Source organism: Barbatula barbatula (assembly GCF_947034865.1).
Source record: "Barbatula barbatula genome assembly, chromosome: 2".
Taxonomy (NCBI): domain Eukaryota; kingdom Metazoa; phylum Chordata; class Actinopteri; order Cypriniformes; family Nemacheilidae; genus Barbatula; species Barbatula barbatula.
Genome location: NC_136767.1, coordinates 7,544,608 through 7,562,950, shown reverse-complemented (window position 1 = coordinate 7,562,950; position 18,343 = coordinate 7,544,608). Strand labels below are relative to the sequence as shown.

Sequence of the window (18,343 nt, the reverse complement as noted above, 5' to 3'; positions counted from 1 at the left end):
TCCCCTCTCCAGAAGAGGGCGGAATTTCTGGAACACGTGCTGATGCGTACTGGTGTTGCGGTCCCAATTTAAATAACCAATTTAAAAATGTCAGTATTTGCTAGTGGTGTTCAGCCCTATATGAACGAACCGAAGTCTGATACTGATGGATAGACACAAGAAGAAGTCACAACCTTAAGAATAAACCAGGCCGGTTCCGAATGGTTAGTTGGAATTATGCAGTTATTATGAAATTTACAGTATTTAGGTGATCGATAAGCATTAGCATGGTCCGTCATGATAATGCATAAATCGCTGTGCAGGAGCTTGTGTGGGAATTGCAGTAAAATGCCTACAGAGCCATAAAATAAATGCTGCATGGAGGTCGAACAGGTATAATTTAGTGTTACTAGTTATACTACGTTTTCAATGTTGTTCTATCACGTACTTAACAGTCACATCTAAACCTCTAAGCTTACAGTACAATAGTAAGATCACAGTTTGAGCACCTGTAAGTTTGATGTGAGGTTACATTTTGACCTCATCGGGAGTATTCTGAAACCTCATGGTGACATCAATGTGAGATCACTCTGACATCAACGTGTTGACTGGGCACTTACTTTACGTGTTGTTTCCCACTAAAGGTGAAAAGACAGATGCAAGAGCTTGAGCAGATGACCGCATATATGATCGACCACCCAGGACTGGAGCCTATTTATTAAAACGTGTTTTCACTTCAGAATGGATGTAATATTTATCGTGCCGATTATGGTCCTTTACAGCTACGTGGAATTACACCGTAAGTGTTGATGAATACTGAATGTAAAATTGATTTCTCATTTGTTATTACAGGTAGAACATTTGAATATCGGCTTTATAATGTGGTCAACTAACAATTATGTACTGAATAAAAGAACCTCATAAGCAGTTGTAATCAATTGCTACAGTTAAATTCACAAGACTTTATTCAAAAAGATTTATATATTTAGAGTATGTCATTGAAATATACGCAGAAAAACTATATGAAAAATTCAGGTCCCCATCCTTTTTTGCCCTACATTTCATGGCAACACTTTTTAATTGTATTGCACATAATTTTTGACCTCATATTTAAAATATATTAAGTGACTATTGGCAGCCAGCACTACTTGGAGCAAATCATTTGCATACACAAGATCGTTCATTAGTAAGCATACAGCCACCTTAACAACATCTGTGTTGTTCAAATAGGCCATTTATCTCAACATTAAAAACTAAAGTGCCTAAACTTGGAACTAGGTCTGCTCTAAATTCCCAGTGTTCAAAATATGATTTCATTTTGTCGATGGACGCGGGACCATTAACAATTCAGCTTATGTATTTAAATGTTAAATTAATCATTTATTTTATGCCATTTAATCACTTGGATGCTTTGCCTGGTCTTCAATTCAATTTTATTTATATTGCGCTTTTCACAATGTGCATTGTTCCAAAGCAGCTTTACATGGAAAATAAGAAACCGAAAAACACAAAAAAGGTCAAACACAGTACATGGTGTTTACACTCACCTAAAGGATTATTAGGAACACCTGTTCAATTTCTCATTAATGCAATTATCTAATCAACCAATCACATGGCAGTTGCTTCAATGCATTTAGGGGTGTGGTCCTCTTCAAGACAATCTCCTGAACTGCAAACTGAATGTCAGAATGGGAGAGAAAGCTGATTTAAGCAATTTTGAGCGTGGCATGGTTGTTGGTGCCAGACGGGCCGGTCTGAGTATTTCACAATCTGCTCTGTTACTGGGATTTTCACATGCAACCATTTCTAGGGTTTACAAAGAATGGTATGAAAAGGGAAAAACATCCAGTATGCGGCAGTCCTGTGGGCCAAAATGCCTTGTTGATGCTAGAGGTCAGAGGAGAATGAGCCGACTGATTCAAGCTGATGGAAGAGCAGCTTTGACTGAAATATCCACTCGTTACAACTGAGGTAGGCAGCAAAGCATTTGTGAAGCCACAACATGCACAACATTGAGGCGGATGGGCTACAACAGCAGAAGATCTCACCGGGTACCACCTCATCTCCACTACAAAGAGGAAAAAGAGGCTACAATTTGCACAAGCTCACTAAAATTGGACAGTTGAAGACTGGAAAAATGTTGGCGTAAACAGAATGAGAACATGGATCCATCATGCCTTGTTACCACTGTGCAATAAGTAATTATTATAATTTAAAAGAAGGAAATTACAAGTCATCCAATGTTTTATATCATCGATGCACTCTGCCAATTTGGATAGCTGGGAGGAATCATCTGGTCTTGATAAGATATATTGCTGGGAATCATCTGCATAGCAGTGGAAAGTAATTCCATGTTTTTTAATAAATTTTCCAAGGGGCAGCATGTATACGGAGAATAGCAAGTGTCCTGGAACCGATCCCTGAGGTAATCCATAATTTAATTGCGCTAGATTTGATGATTCCCGATTTAAATGGACAAATTGATGTCTGTCTGATAAGTAAGATCTGAACCATTGTACTGCCTGTCCCTTAATACCAGTGTAATTGTGCAAGCGATCTAGAAGTACGTTATGGTTTACAGCAGAGGTTCTCAAAGTTTACATTCAAATGTCCGAATCTGAATTCTCCTCAATGTCAAAGGTCCGATACAATTGTTATTACAAAACTAGCTTTTAATAAACATTAAAAACAACTTTAAATAACTTTAAATAACAAATCAACTCTTTATGAAGAGTTCATTTGAAAAACGGATAATTCTGTTTACATTTTTTTAAATCATGTTTTAATTGTGTGTTATTGAGTTAGTTAGCTGTATTTTACATTATTACTTATTCAAAAGAACCAAATTGAGGTTTCATTGATATTAATTTGAATGCACAACTAAACATTGTTTGAACATCTGTTTTTGCAAATCAACTCTTCATATGCTTATCATCATATTCATGGTGATTTTGAGAAGGACTGGTGTACAGTAACGAATGCTGAACTAAGGTCAAGCAGGACTAGGAGTGGATTGGATCTGATGCTATAATAAGTAGTGCAGTTTCAGAACTATGATGCGGTCTGAACACTACTTTTTCTAGTATTTTTGACAGGTAAGCGAGATTTGAAATCGGTCTATAGTTTTCTAGTTGGTTGGGGTCCAAGTTTATTTTGCAAATATAAACCTTGGATTGTTTTTGTTCCTTTCTATCAGGTTACAGAGGTGCTCAGCCTTTGCTGCTTTTAGTGCCTTTTTAAACAGTTTGCACTCTCTTTCCATGCGAATTTAAAGAACTCTTGTTTGGTTTGTTTCCATTTGCACACCATTTTACGTGTTTCTCTTTTAAGGTGCGGGTGGTGCTATGTTTTTCTCATTAATCTTTTTTTACTTCATAGGTGCGACAGCTTCTAATGTATTAGAGAAAATAGTGCCCAATGTGATGGTCATGTCATCAAGAGATTTTGTATTTAATGGTATGGTTATTAAAGGAGTCAGATCTGCCAAGCTCTTTGCGAAACTATCTTTAGTAGACATGGTAATTGTTCTACCCTGTCAATAACGAGTTAAACGGCTGATTCCTGCAGTGCACAGTGTACATGTTATCAGATAGTGATCGGTGACATCGTCGCTTTGAGGTTTAATAGTCAGCTTTATTTATATAAAAATATACCTCATTGTTTATTGCTACATATTGAAAACGGTCGCATAAATAAGATCTAAGTCATTTCAAAGCTATTTCCTTAATACCGACATCATTTTCGATTTTTGATTAAAGTTTGTTAAAGGTTCGCCGGTTCCCGCCTCCTTCCTTCCCTTTTATGGATCTCATTACACAATTCAATATCAGTGGTTCAAAGATTTTAACTGGCTGACATTGTGTGAAAAGAGCAGGAAACTTCGCGGTTGCTTACTTTTCATTTAACTGCGCAGCTGGGCTTGTTTTATTGTTATGTGTGTGTTTGTGTGTGTGTGCATGCTCCGTGGTCAATTCAGCAGACCTTCAGATTGAAACTTTTCTAAAACAACCTTTCTCTTCATTTCAAGAGATTCTAAGGTCTCTGCATCTGGCATGGAGGTAGGTTACCAATTAACGCACCCATAACTGTCTATTTTACATCCAACTTTTTGACTTTGTAATTGTTCAATTCTTGTTCTGCACTGTTTTTTGGGTTGGCGAATCCTGAGCGTTACATTGTCTCTATTAACATGTTCCACCCTGGTCTTTGAAGCGTTAGTGGATATTACAGCTGTTCACTGTAAAGAAGCTCGGCGCCTTCAATGTATCAAATAAATGCTGCCTGGCTCAGAGGACAGGACCGAATTACCTTATCAAACAGTTTAGAGGAACTCTACATTTAGGAGAGAACATTCTGTATCTCTGGGTGGAGAAAATCAGAGAATTCCACATGGAAAAACCCCAAAGCGCTGAAACGGGTGCACAGAGACACAGATTTAAGATGACGGCAGTGGGTAGCAGCTTGGCAGGTGCTGATGCTCTTGTTTTTCTAAAGACATCTGAAAAACCGCCCGATCCAAGATCTGCCCCTAAAACCTGGATATCTTGGCCATCAAAGTCAATCAAAGCCAAGGCGTTAAATGTGCTTATTGTATCGCTCTGCCTGACGACGATCATCACTATGCAAATGTGTGGGAGTGGGACTGCTGCCAGTTATATATCAATTTCACCAGCATGTGGTACACCTAGGCCTGCTATACCCCTTGACTCATGGAGCCAGTATGCCATCTTCTCCAATGTTCTTGATGATGGGCGTGCGAATGCTCCAAATGAGCAACACAAGTCGACAGCACGGAGTATGGCTCAATCAACAGTCTACCGGGGACGTACAAATTTTCTCTGCATTATTCTACATTTAATGCGGGGATATTCAAGTGAATCCAGGGCTGATGGATCTACAACAACGATCTACATTAGAACAAGGTAATCGCCTGGCACTACACACGCTTAAGCCAGCAAATGACAGTGGTAAATTAAACGCTATGCAGACTATAGTTGTTTCAAAACACAGCCAGATGAAACTATTTCAGTCAGTAAACCATGCGTCGGTCCTATGGAATCCATTGACAAAACCGAAAGGATTGTTCGGAGGACATATCAACATACGTAGCATAATGTCTAAAACGGAACAGTTGAAACATCTACTGTTTGGATCAAATCTACATTACCTGTCTTTCTGAGACTTTGATTACAGCTACAACTGTCATGATTCTGCCGCATCCTGTCATGTTTCTCTTGGTTTAGTGGCAGGATCATGACAGAACCTCATGTTTAATGTGGAGAGAGGCAATTATTGTTATGGTCTTACATACTCTCTCCGGTCTCGTCTCTGTTCCCATCCTCTTGTTACCTCGTTATTGATTAATACCCTACACCTGTTCCCCTCTTGATTTGGTCCCTTATTTAATGCCCTTGTGTCTTCTGTCTTGTGCTGGTTCATTGTGGTATGTGTGGTGAGTTCATGTGTCATGTTAGTCTAGTTCAGTGTAGCGAATGTTTAAAGTTTATTTTAGTCTTGTTTAAGTGTAGTTAGTGTAAGTCCTGTGTTGTCTATGATATCGCTGTTTTGTAATGTTACCCCCACGTGGGTCTTTGTTTTATTATTTATTAAATGTATGTTAACCCCTTACCTGCTGTCTGCACCTGGGTCCTCTGTCCTTGTCTCACCACACGAGAATCATGACAACAACTCCTGTATCGGCATTTATGATTCCGGGATACAAAGTATACAGACGGGACAGAGGAAAGTGAAAATGGGATGGGGTCTTGATCTAAGTAAAATACATTATTGACAGTCACCAAATAGACATTCCAGATCAAACTATAGAGTGTGTAGGTGTTACAATCAAACTATTGCCCCAAATGTCATTTATTGTACTTTGTGTATATAGACCACCTAATGCAACAAGCGATTTCTATACTGGTTTAACAAAAATTCTAAAAACCTATGAACGAAAGGAAATATTGCTCATGGGTGACTTCAATATAAATTGGCTTGATAAAGGCAAGAGGAAACACTTAAGACATTGCAAACTCAATACAAATGACACAATTGATAAAAAAGCCTACTAGAATAACAAAAACGTCTCAAACTTTGATATATTTAATATTGACCAATACACCAGACAGGGTCATTAAACCTAATAACTGGACTGTCTAATCATAATTTTGTTCTAATAGCCAGGAAATTAAATAAATCAAGATATATAAACAAAGAACAATCAAATAAACAATGCAAAATTCCTCATATTCTTAAAAGAAATCAAGAACACCTTCAAAATTATTTAGATGAAATTGACTGGGCCTCCAAAATTGATAGAGAAAACAGTGTACATACATGCATTAGTATTATAACTACTATAATGATTAAAATTGATAAATATACACAGCTCAAACATAGAAAAACAAATAAAAAGAGGCTCCCGTGGTTTAATGAATCCATTTGGGATACAATGAAACAGAGAGATAAAGGTTTCTCTTAAAACTAAATTAACATTTATAAATCTCTGAGAAATAAAGTTAGCATGCTGCTTCGAAAAGCAAAAGCAAATTTTTTCCTAAACTTAATTAAAGAGGCAAAAGGTAATTGTAAAAATTTGTGGAGGAGCATGGATAAACTATTGGGAAGGGGAAAAATATATCGGGAGCATTTACAGCTCAAAATCAATGGAATTTTTCAAAATAAGGGCTCTATTCTGGCTAAACATTACAATGATTATTTCTTGGATTCTGTGTTAGACCTGGCGGAGACTTTCCCTGAAGTGAACTGCTGCTGAGATGATCATGGGGATGGTAATGCGTCTTCCTGTAGATTGAACAAAATAAATATAAAATAAAAAATAATAGTAAACTTAAAAAATAGTAAAGCAAAGGATATTTTTGGACTTGATACCTCCATTCTAAAAGAACTCAAAATTATTCTAACTCCTGCACTAACAATAGCTGTGAATCAATCTTTAAATTAAAAAATTTTCCTTTGCCGTTAAAAAAAGCAGTAGTCAAGCCGATTTTCAAGTCAAGAGACAACTCTGTGTGTCAAACTATCGACCTATTAGCATTCTACATGTCATCTCCAAGATCATTGAGAAGGTGGTGGCAGAGCAGCTAGTAGAGCATCTTGACCACACTCATGCATTACATCCTTGCCAGTTTGGGTTCAGGAAAAGATACTCCACAGAGTCTGTGTGCTGCTACCTACTAGAAGACATCAAATCCAATCTTGACTGTGAAGGTTTGGTAGGGGCGGTCTTTCTGGACCTGAGAAAGGCCTTCGATACAGTTAATCACCAACTTTTTAGCAGCAAACTATCAGATTTTTCTCTTCAAACAAACACAATAGCATGGATTCAATCTTACCTTAATGACAGACAACAATGTGTTGCAGTCGACCATACAAAATCACCTTTAAGACCTTGCAGCATAGGAGTGCCACAAGGTTCCATTCTGGGCCCCCTGCTATTTACATTAAACATAAATGACCTGCCAACTGTGTGTAAGAGTAAAATCATTATGTATGCTGATGATACAGTGCTATATGCACATGGTAAAACTGCGGTCGCTCAAAAACTAACCAAAGAGATTGAGAAAACTCATGATGAGAAAAACTCATGCCTCACCTTAAATCTAGATAAGACTGTTTCGATGTTTTTTTACAAATCGTTATAAAATACAAAACTTTCCTAAGATCTTGATTGATGGACAAATCATTTCAAATTCAGAACAGGTCAAATGTTTAGGTGTCATATTGGAACCAAATTTAGGTTTTAAAAGGTACTTAAAAAAGTTATCAAATACAATAAAATTTAACATGGCACAGTTCAGATACATTCAAAATTCCCTTACAATCGAGGCCTCAGGGGCCTATCTAAATGCAATGATTGTTTCACATTTACGTTATTGTATGACAAGTTGGTCACAGGCTACTAAAACTTAGGGCACTTGAGTCATTATATAAAAGCTCTCTAAAGATTCAGGATAAGAATGGCAGACGATTCTATCACTGTCATATTCTTGTCAAGTCAAGTCAGCTTTATTTATATAGCGCTTTTTACAATTTTCATTGTTACAAAGCAGCTGTACAAGAAAACATTGACTATAAGTAAAACATAAAAGGTTATGGAAGTCAAAACACAGGTCAAATATCAGACACACAATAAATTCCTATATGCAGTGTTAATTAAATAAGACTATAAAATAACAATTTCTTAGCTTTGAAAATCTGATAATTCACACAAATCTGTATTTGATGTACAAGATCCTCCATGGCATTGCTGCTCCTCCACTAAAATAATTCATATCTTTGGGCTCTGAAACAACAGCTCGGGCAACAGATCTACAGTGCGAGGTGAATGCAGGATCATTAAATGCAAGACAGCATTTGGAAACTATACTTTTTCTTGTGTGGCCGGTCGTCAGTGGAATATGTTGCCTGCAGAGCTGATAAGAAGCATAAACTCTTACATGTTCGCACGCCAGGCAAAGAAATGGCTTTTGTCAAATCAAATTTGTTCCCACATGTGACCAGATATATGTATGTATGTGTGGGTGTAAGTGTGTATTCGGAGGTCTATAAGAGTAGACCAGAGTACATGAAAGGTTTTTACCATGTTATTTATTTGGTCAATGTAAATTTCACTATTCATGTATTTATGATGTATTATGTATTATAAATTAACATCAGCCTGCCCAGGGACTACGGGTGAAAATTAGCTCTTGAGCTAAAACCTGATACTATGCATCTCTCCCCTTGAGGTTATTGTTTATTGTACGCTGTCCCTGTTTCTCTAAATAAAAAAATATAAAATAAAAATGTGTTTATAAGGTAATTAACTGTGATATATTATTTGCGCTACAGAAATACATGTTTCAGTAAAATACTGTTTCCCAATGTTAGTGCTAAACACTGCCTGTTTTAAAGTTATTTACCCTGTAATTTACAGCAAGTTTTAACAGTGTACGCAAGAGTAATAGGGCCAAGCAAAGAAAATGTATAAAACCGTGTCGAGATTAAAAAACAATTATAATGCGAAATCAACCTCGCAGTTTTTTTTTTCGGGAAAAAAGTCAATCAATTCCGAGAATAAAGTTGTTGTGTTTCGACAAAAAACTTGTTATATGTCCAGAAAAAATCTAAATAAAATGTTGACAATAAACTCACTATACTTTGAAAAAAGTCATGTTAAAAACGTGTTAAATTTCGAGAGAAAAACTCTAAATAAAATTTTAAGAATACACGTTTATCCTTTAAACAGAGTCATGTTTATTGCGTAGTAAATGGCAGCGTTAGAAGTCAAGCTATAAAAAGTCATTAGAAGTTGTAACTGTTAACATTTATGTATTCGTAAGTGTTAAAATTAACATTTATAAATGCAGTTAAGCACTATTCATTGTGCGAGTTCATGTTAACTAATGTAGTTAAATAATGTTCCACCTCCACTGATTGTAATTTTACAGAAATGTCTATAGTGTTAACCTTCCTTACCTCCAAAATGCAGTTTTTTACATTCTGGGAAAGACCAAATAAACGAATGCATTTTTGAGCAAGACACAGCATTGTTAAATAACTTTTTATTTTTATGTCAAATCTTACAATTCATAAAATAAGTTATATAAAACAAACCATGTGCTTAATATTATTAAAAACACATCTTGATAAAATCAAAAAAATGAAGTTGTTGTATTTTTTACAAGTATTGTTTAGCGTTATAAATAGGTACTTTCGTCAATATTGCATGATGTTAAAATTTCAATGTGTTAAATTTTTTTGTCTGTTTCTTCTACTTAAAACAATAGTTATTACATACATTCTTTTTTTAAATAAATGTACACACTTTTCATTTTGACGTGGTTCCGCCTGACGAACAGCAGTGTTTTATGTGCGGTTCAGCGTCTGAAAGATTCTGGAAATCTGGAGCATGACGGGACCTGTCTCCGGATCATTCATCCACTGTGTGCTGTTTAGTGGGTTCTCCAGCATGTCCTCAAATGCTGCAGAGTCCAGGAAACACATCCACATTTAATCAATAACTTGCACCAGTGTTTCTTAAAGAGTAACTTTTACAATGTCCTTAAAATTACGTTGCATGCAGTTATGTTTCTGTGTGAATGTAAGCAGTCTGCCAAGTTGTAAAGCCAAAAGTGAACGGAACATTTGAGAGTCAGTCAAGAGGTGAGGTAATAATAACTTCCTATTATTAGGAAATTAAAGTGTTTTTACACCGTATATGTACGTAAACTTGTTGTTGGACACTCAATAAACCAAAGTAGGACTTTAAAAACCATGAAATATTAACTCTTTGATTCCAGTCCGTGCACCCTACTCCCAGAATGTTTTAGTTGTCTGATTGAATTTACCATCTTGTTAATCTGTCAATTACGAGGACATCTGCAATATTTAGCTTGTTCGACTTAGCAGCATTAAACATAATGATCACTGTGTGACATCATAGTACTGCGAGAACGATTCAAGAGTAGATGTCGAACAGGCATATTCTAGGAGCGGACGAATTTGAATCAGGTGGTTTATTTATGCCCGGGGCGGCATTTTTTCATGTCACATGGGGGGCGGCAGCGGCACGAGCAGTAAAAGAAAACTCTGTGCCGCCGCGAAGCGTTTTTCTATTATCTATCATTCATTCATTGTGTGGGGAATCGGCAAATTGGCGCCCCTGCACGCTGAGAAGGTGCCGTGTGTGTGAAGGGGAGGGGTGCGCAGGGGATATTTCACCTCTAGGTGTTCAAACCAAATGCGAAATAAGCGTTAAGCGCGAGTGATTTACATGTTAAGTCAATTCAAAGACGCGATAGACCTACTTGCGATTGAGCGTTCGTGTGAATCGCGTGAGTTGAAAAATCTGTATTCTGGCAAAAATTCGCGCTGCTAATCAGGAGCTTGCTCTAGTAGTGCCGTGATTATTTACATTTAGCAGACGCTTTTATCCAAAGCGACTTACAAAGAGTTCGGGGAGCAATAAGCGATAGCCTATGTCATACAAAGAGCAATAGTACAAAGTTACTAGTTTCAACAAAAGCCAGACCACTACCTGTTGAGAGAAGAGTGTTAGTGTATGTTTTTTTTAATTTGTCTGTCAGGTATTCGCCGAAGATGTGCGTTATTTGGAAGAAATTATTATGACGTAGCGAGCGGCAGAAGCCCCTCCCATGACGCGAATTCAATTAGTGGGCTAATGTCAGTCACACACCTCCTGGACTTTCTTCCAAATAACGCACACATTTTATCCATAATGCAATGAATACAGGCCTATAGTTCCTGCACATTTTTGTTTTTCTGAATTGTGTGAAATGGCTAATAAAAAATAAGTAATACAAAACGATTATGGCCGTGACTCGTTTCCTGAGTGACAGTGTTGGGGGCGGGGGGAAATCTGTTGATTGTTGAGTGCCAAATAAACAGAGATGGACAGGAAAAGGTCAAAGCCATCAGGTGCACACAAATAAACGGATTTGTGCAATTGAGAAATATACTTTTGTAGTTATAAAAAATATGACGGTTTGTCTTAATTTTGTGTGTGTGTTTTATTTTTATTTATAAAAAGTGTTTTTTGGGGGGGGCGCTCAAAAGTAGACTCGCCCAGGGTGCAATTCAATATAGAACTGCCACTGCAAGGGAAGGAGGGAGCTGATTGAGACCCGAAGTAAGCTGCCATACTGGTAATGACCACAGGCGTCTTTTTCTAGTAATTCTTTTGGGGGGGGAAGTGAGAAGTATTTTCAACTTAAAAAGTTAAGTTGTCCTTTTAGTTAAGGCTAAATAAAAAAAAAACTTTTTCAATAAAAGGACGATATGACGAGCTTGTCCTGTGAACTTTCACTTATAAAAGCGGATTTAAAGATGTAACAAGTGTGTCCCTTTACTCAGCAAACAGTGTGTTCAGTTTTTAAACAAATAACACATCTGTCCTGTGTACACTCACGCCCTAAACTTTCTGCTGGAAAGGGAGTGGAGACCAGCAGCTCATTGGCATTTAAAGAGACACACACCAAAACAGTGTGTTTTACTCACAGGCAAAATTGGACATTTAGGGCACAGTATAATAAAAGAAATGTGATGTATTTCACACATTCTGTGGACTCTTTGGACATTTTGTTAAAGGGATAGATTTGGGGCCCTTTATCAAAAGTAACTACTGTAGTGTCTGGAGTGCTGTGGTCTAATATGCCAAGCGTGTGAAAGCAGTTAATGAGTAAATGAGTGCAGCTGTTCTAGAGGAAACCTGGCCCTCTGAGAATGGATTCTCTCAAGGATTTTTTCCATTTATTCATCATTTGAGTTTTCATTCCTTGCCAATGTGTTGTGTTGGTTCACAGGGAGACTGCTGTTATTAGATTAAATTAGGGTTCTTCAAATTCCATGTACTCTGGTTGTATTCCCTATACTATACATGCTTTTTTGTGCTTTATTTTTTTTAAAGCAGCTTTGAAACAATGCAACATTATAAAAAGTGCCACATAAATGATTCGAATTTAAATTAAAAACCTCTTTGTCCATGTGGTAGTCGAATGTTCTGTGCACAAACACTCTACTGTAGTGTTTGAGTCACAGCTCATGGTACTTTTCTGGTTCCTCTTCCTCTCTCTCATATAGTAAGTTTTTTAGATGTTTTGATGGAGAATTTCAAAATGTTCTGGTGCAGAGCCCTTTTGTTTTAAATGTGTTTATTAGGGCCCAAGCCACTAATGGTGCAGGGCCATCTTGTTCTTCTAAGGATTATTAGGGCCCGATCACCGTTGGTGCAGAGCCCTATTGTTTACCTCATGGGTCTCAAACTCGGTTCCTGGAGGGCCACAGCTCTGCACAGTTTAGCTCCAACCAGCTCTAAACCACACCTGCTTGGAAGTTTCTTGTAATCCTGAAGATGTTGATTAGCTGAATCAGGTGTGTTTGATTAGGGTTGGAGCTAAACTGTGCAGAGCTGTGGCCCTCCAGGAACTGAGTTTGAGACCCATGGTTTGACTGGTGTTTTGGGGCACTCATCATGCAAACCCAACTGGAAGTCTGTTATTTTGAATATCTTCCACAAATTTCCATGTGTCATACTTAAATGAAGCGTTTGAATCCAATCGACATTATATTATGCTAACTTGCAAAGATCTTGACTTTTTGTTGGAGAACTTGACTGTGTCGGCCTGCCAAAGTTTGAAGTTTCGCTATGAAACAGGAAGTTGTTGTAACTCAGACATACAATGTCAGATCTGCCAACCCGGACAACTTTCTACTTTACAGTCATTTGCTACGACCAACAGGAAGTTCTAAATATAATTTAGATAAATAATATCTAAAACCTATCTTAGATCAATATACAATTAAGAGTATAATTAAAATATAGGTAAATTTATGGTATAAACAAGCAAAACAACCTTCCATGGGAGTTACTGCAGAGCAATCAGGGGTGAGGTGCCTTGCTCAAGGGCACTTCAGTCATGACCTTCGGCAACTGTCTGATCACAAGCCCAACGCTCTAACCACTAGGCCACAGCTGACCCCAGCTGATAATATTATTACACCACTATTTGCATACTTTTTATTTAGTTGTGCTAAATATGTTTGGTTTATTTGTAATTTATGATATATAATAATTATATTTTTTTTACATTTAGTGTCACTCTTCCCATAAATCCCTGCCTTGCAACGATGTTACGATGTTTATTGTAGTCAAGAAGGTGAATTGTCCAGAAGAAAGGGCAACCAGTAGGCTAAAATAATGAATAATGGATGAAGATCATAAGGTGCGAAAATTATGGTCAAAACAGATGTTTTGTGGACATCCTTTGGGTTCTATAATAAAATTTAACTAGCCAGTGAAAGCAGCACATTCGTCTCACTTGCAATACGACTGCCATTAGCTATAGTGGCTCACTGGAAGTCTAGCGTGTTGGAGACAAATTCAGAGCCAATTCTAAAGACAAACAGCTCAAAGATGGCGGTGCCCACATTTACACCAAAAATAAGGTGAATAGAGCTATATGTTATGCAATATATCCTGGATAGATGCTATTGATCTTTAATGTCCATTTATTTATCTAAATAGATCGATAGATCAAGTCTATCTCCCTGTGGTCATTAGAAATCCCATGGCACTTCCTGTAAAGAGTAGGGGTGAAACCCTGGTGTCCTGGCCATATTCCCTCCACTGGTCCTTGTCAACTATGGCCTCCTAATAATCCCCACCCTCTGAATTGGCTCCATATCTCTCTCCTCTCTACTTGTAGCTGGTGTGAAGTGAACACACTGCTGACATTTTACTGTGGTTGCAGGCGCATCATACGTGAAAGCTGCACACTGGTGGTGGTTGAGGAGAGAACCCCCTCATATGATTGTAAAGCGTTTTTGGTGTACAGCAATACACAATAAAGCATTATATATATGCCTCATTCATTCATTCAAGTTACATTGTCAGTATTTTGAGCTTTAGTATCACAAAACTAACATAGTAACAATAAACTGTTCAACCCTAATAGACTGATAACTCACCTAGCAGAGTCTTGGGATTTGTGAGACCAAGCTGTACCACAGGGTTCTCTAGGATGGCCTGAAATAGAGGACTGTTGGTATCAATGCCCTTGTCCAGATCTTCAGGGGTGGGTTTCCTTTCACCAAGCAACCATTCACACTGTATGGAAACAGGGGTTTCATCTTGAAATTAGCAATTAAATAAGGATACAGATAAGGACCCCTAAAAGGGATAGTTTACCCAATCCCACAAAAATCCCACATAATCTATTCACCCTCATGTAATTTGAAATATGTATATTACTCTTATGCAAAACACCAAAGACATTGGCCCTCATTTATCAAACAATTGTATGCCAGAAAACTGTTTGCTTCCCCGCAAAATGGGCATTTATCAATATGGACGTGAGCGGTTGCTATGGGGCCCAATGTTGTTTGGTAACAAACAAAGCTTCTAAAATAGAAAAAAATTCTTTAATAGTGTGCTGTTGTGTTGTGAGTAATTAGATGAAATGTTTTATTTTTGGGTGAACTATCCCTTTTTAGTCTCACAAAGGTAGCTGGTATCTTATTGGCTACTAAAATATATAACTATACAAATTTGAATATCATGAAGAAGTAATTTTTCTGTAAAATTCAGTACGAACAATGTGATATATTTCAGGCATTTTTGCTGTAATATTTTCTCAAAAAATTATTAACAAACCAGAATTGTTCTAGATCTCCAAAGTATGTTAAATCATGCACTCAATCCTTGGTTGGGGCTCCTTTTGCACAAATTACTGATTTAATGTGGTATGGCATTGAGGCGATCGGCCTGTGGGAGTGGTGAGGTGTTACTGAAGCCCAGGTTGCTTTACTAGTGGTCTATATTAATAGATCGAATGTTTCTAAACTTTCTCCCAAATTTAACTCTGGGACCTTGATTTTCAAATTAAATGCAAAATATACTTTCATTTGAAAAGATAACTTTAGACCACTATGCGAGTATTTAGCCCAGGTGAGGGCTGACGTTGTTTCCGGTTCAGGAGTGGCTCCCCATTTCCTTAAGACTTCTAATATGTTGAGAAACTGGATTTTATTTATTTCAGATGTAAGTCGTAGCCATCAGAATTAAAACAAACAAAAAAAAACTCTTGAAATATTTCACTTTGTTTGTAATGAATCTAGAATATAAGAAAGTTTGCTTTATGGAGTAACATTACAAAAGAAAAAGTACTTGTCCATATGTGCAAAATGTGATCATCTTAATGTGTACATACGGCTGCATCCTGTTGATTGTTATTGACACGGAGGGCATCAATAACCTCCTTCTCATCAAAGCCCATCTCCATCAGCGCAATAACTGCCTGCACACAAACATACAGTCTATTCAAATGTCATTAAAGCAAAACAAATGGTATTTTATGTGAACTATACTGCAGGGGTGGAGCAGGGGTAAAGGGATAATTGGCTTTTGGGGCTCAAGTCACGACAGTTTTTTCGAAAGCCCCGAATCTATCTCAAGATTAATTCATTCAGTACAGCATTCAGCTATAAATTTAGCACTCCACTCCAGCGAATAATCTATGTTGCTCAATGTGTGCCGCCCTCTGTTGGCATATAAAGAAATAATCCAAGTAATTATTTTTTTACCAACTTGTTACTAGCTTTTCTCATGATTCCTGTGCCCTACAGCATTCTACCTGCCAGAAAATATAATTGTGAACATTTGTATTGTTATGGTTTCAAAATGATAATACAAAGAACATTTACATAAAAAAATTGTAATATAGCTGCCTTAAATGGGGAAAAAATATTCTCCTTGGGGGAGAAAGTGAACAGCAGTATGAACTTAGAGTGATTTGAATATATTTTTGATTCATCGAAATGTGTGAGTTGTTTTCTCTTTTGCTTTTTTCTATTTAATATTCAAATATCAGTTAAAAGTGGAAAAGAAAGAAGTTTCATATATTATTAATCTAGATGGACACCAATTATGTTCATAAAAATATATTTACAATGCTTAATTTTTAATACAAAACATTTTGGTTGCAATTTTATTACTGTACTTCCTTTTATCATAGTTACTTCCAATTAAAGCTTTCATGTCGTAAAATTCCGGTCTCGGTATTCAGGACACCAAATTTGACTTGAGAATTTCATGTGCCTATAACCGAATGCAAGGAAGAGCAATCGATCTGCAAAACTGATTCTTTTTTGGTAACAGTCACTATGTGGCACTTCGGTAGCGTGGCCACCATATATCGCACCTACCGTGCCTACAGTAAATGTCGTAATTGTCAGTTCACAATTGGTGTGGTTTCAGGCTACTTTTTTGAGCATTTAAATTTTACACAACTGTTCATATTTCCTGTTACTATTATTTGTCAGGTTTCCTCTCATTTTGTTGATGTTGTTTCTTATAATTGTAGTGTGACCCCACCCCCTCGTTACCCTGTTACTCTCCTCCTTATTGTTTCATTCTTCACACCTGCTCTGATCATTGTCTTATCTCTCCTCACATGTCTCTCATTTTCTTTATGAAGTTCACCTGCTCTGCTCATACTCTTCTCTCTCTCCCCTCCTGTTTCTCGTTTAGCTTCTGATTTTCTTCCCTTTATCTTACCTTCTGTTCGCCTGGCCTGTGTCAGATTGTTGTTAAATGTACTGTATGTGGGTGTTTTCATCAGTACTGACTGCCATAGACTTGTTTTAGGTCTCCTCAGTCTGGTTTTCAGCCTTGCCTGACTTTTGCTTTGTCTCTCCTTAGTTCCTGTTAGGTTGTCCAATTCCTGGCCAGCTCTAGTGGCGTCCTGGACTTCAGCTCTGCATTGTAGTTTCAGGACGGGTTGAGTTTCCTTCCCTAGACAGCTTTTTCTCCCTGAGAGGGTTTACTTTCTCCATTGAGGTCGGACGGGTCGAGTTTCTCTGCCCGCTCTGCCTTTCTCCCAGAGCGGGTTTTACTTCTCTCCATTGGAGTCGGATGAGTCGTGTTTCTCTCCCAGTGAACTGTTTTCCTGCCACCCTGGTGTCACCAAACCTTTTTTTGTTAATCAACTTGTTTTTCACTGCAATTGAGTCACTGCCCCTCCACTAGGTCTGTTATATATATATATATATATATTGGCCTTAAAACTGTATATTCTAGTGAAGATAAGGAAGTATACATGCCGGAGCGGTCTCTCAAGCCCAGCAAGGACTTTGGATGAGGTGAGAATGCATTGAACGGTGCAAAATCAGTTTGAGTGGAGTAGTGAAGCAAACAAGCTAAGTTATATCATAAGAGCTACATATGATGTGCTGCCCTCATCATCAAATCTGCATGTTTGATATGGACAGGATCCAGCCTGCCAATTATGTGCAGCTCCAGCAAACCTCAAACATATTCTTGTGGGTTGTGAGAAGAGCTTGACACAGGGGAGATTCACATGGCGACACAATCAAGTGCTAAACTGCTTGGCTGCAGCAGTAGAGACCAAGAGAGTGGCGGCAAATCCGATCCCACAAAATGCCCAGGCTAACTCGCCAAAAAAGCAAACCTTTGTTCAGGAGGGGCAGAAAATTACTTACTTTCCCCTTGGAAATCGCAGCACCCAACCTGTGGCCGGACATGCTTCTGTGGTCCAGCTCCAGTAGGACAGTCCTCATAGTTGAGTTGACTGTTCCTTGGGAAGAGGCCATTAACAAAGCATTTGAAAGAAAGAATTTCCAGTATGCCAACTTGGCAGTGAAAGTTTTTCTGGTGGAAGTGGGCTGCAGGGGCCTTGTTTCCAATTCTACTACAAGGAAGTGGGGATCAATATGGGCTGCCAAATGACCATGTGATAAAATTGTGTTGTATGTTATAATGTTATGTCATACGGGACCGGTGGCACTGAGCATGCATTAATGGTGCCAGTGGGACTATAACAGC

General features: G+C 37.8%; 1 protein-coding gene across 6 annotated transcripts in view; it reads right to left on the bottom strand.

The window, feature by feature from the left end:
* Nucleotides 1-5,833: 5,833 nt before the first annotated feature.
* Nucleotides 5,834-18,343, bottom strand: part of ubac1 (UBA domain containing 1) — a 35,911-nt gene continuing 23,401 nt past the window's right edge. For 2 of the 6 annotated variants that reach the window (XM_079485682.1, XM_079485678.1), the window contains exons 9-11: nucleotides 15,711-15,797; nucleotides 14,470-14,608; nucleotides 9,219-9,965 (exon numbers count right to left, since the gene is read on the bottom strand). In XM_079485682.1, the coding sequence (XP_079341808.1) occupies nucleotides 9,850-9,965; nucleotides 14,470-14,608; nucleotides 15,711-15,797 (342 nt within the window). In that variant the 3' untranslated portion in view covers nucleotides 9,219-9,849. Of the gene's footprint in view, nucleotides 6,784-9,218; nucleotides 9,966-14,469; nucleotides 14,609-15,710; nucleotides 15,798-18,343 lie in introns of those variants that run through there. The other 4 variants (XM_079485683.1, XM_079485680.1, XM_079485681.1 and 1 more) reach the window with 4 other exon arrangements.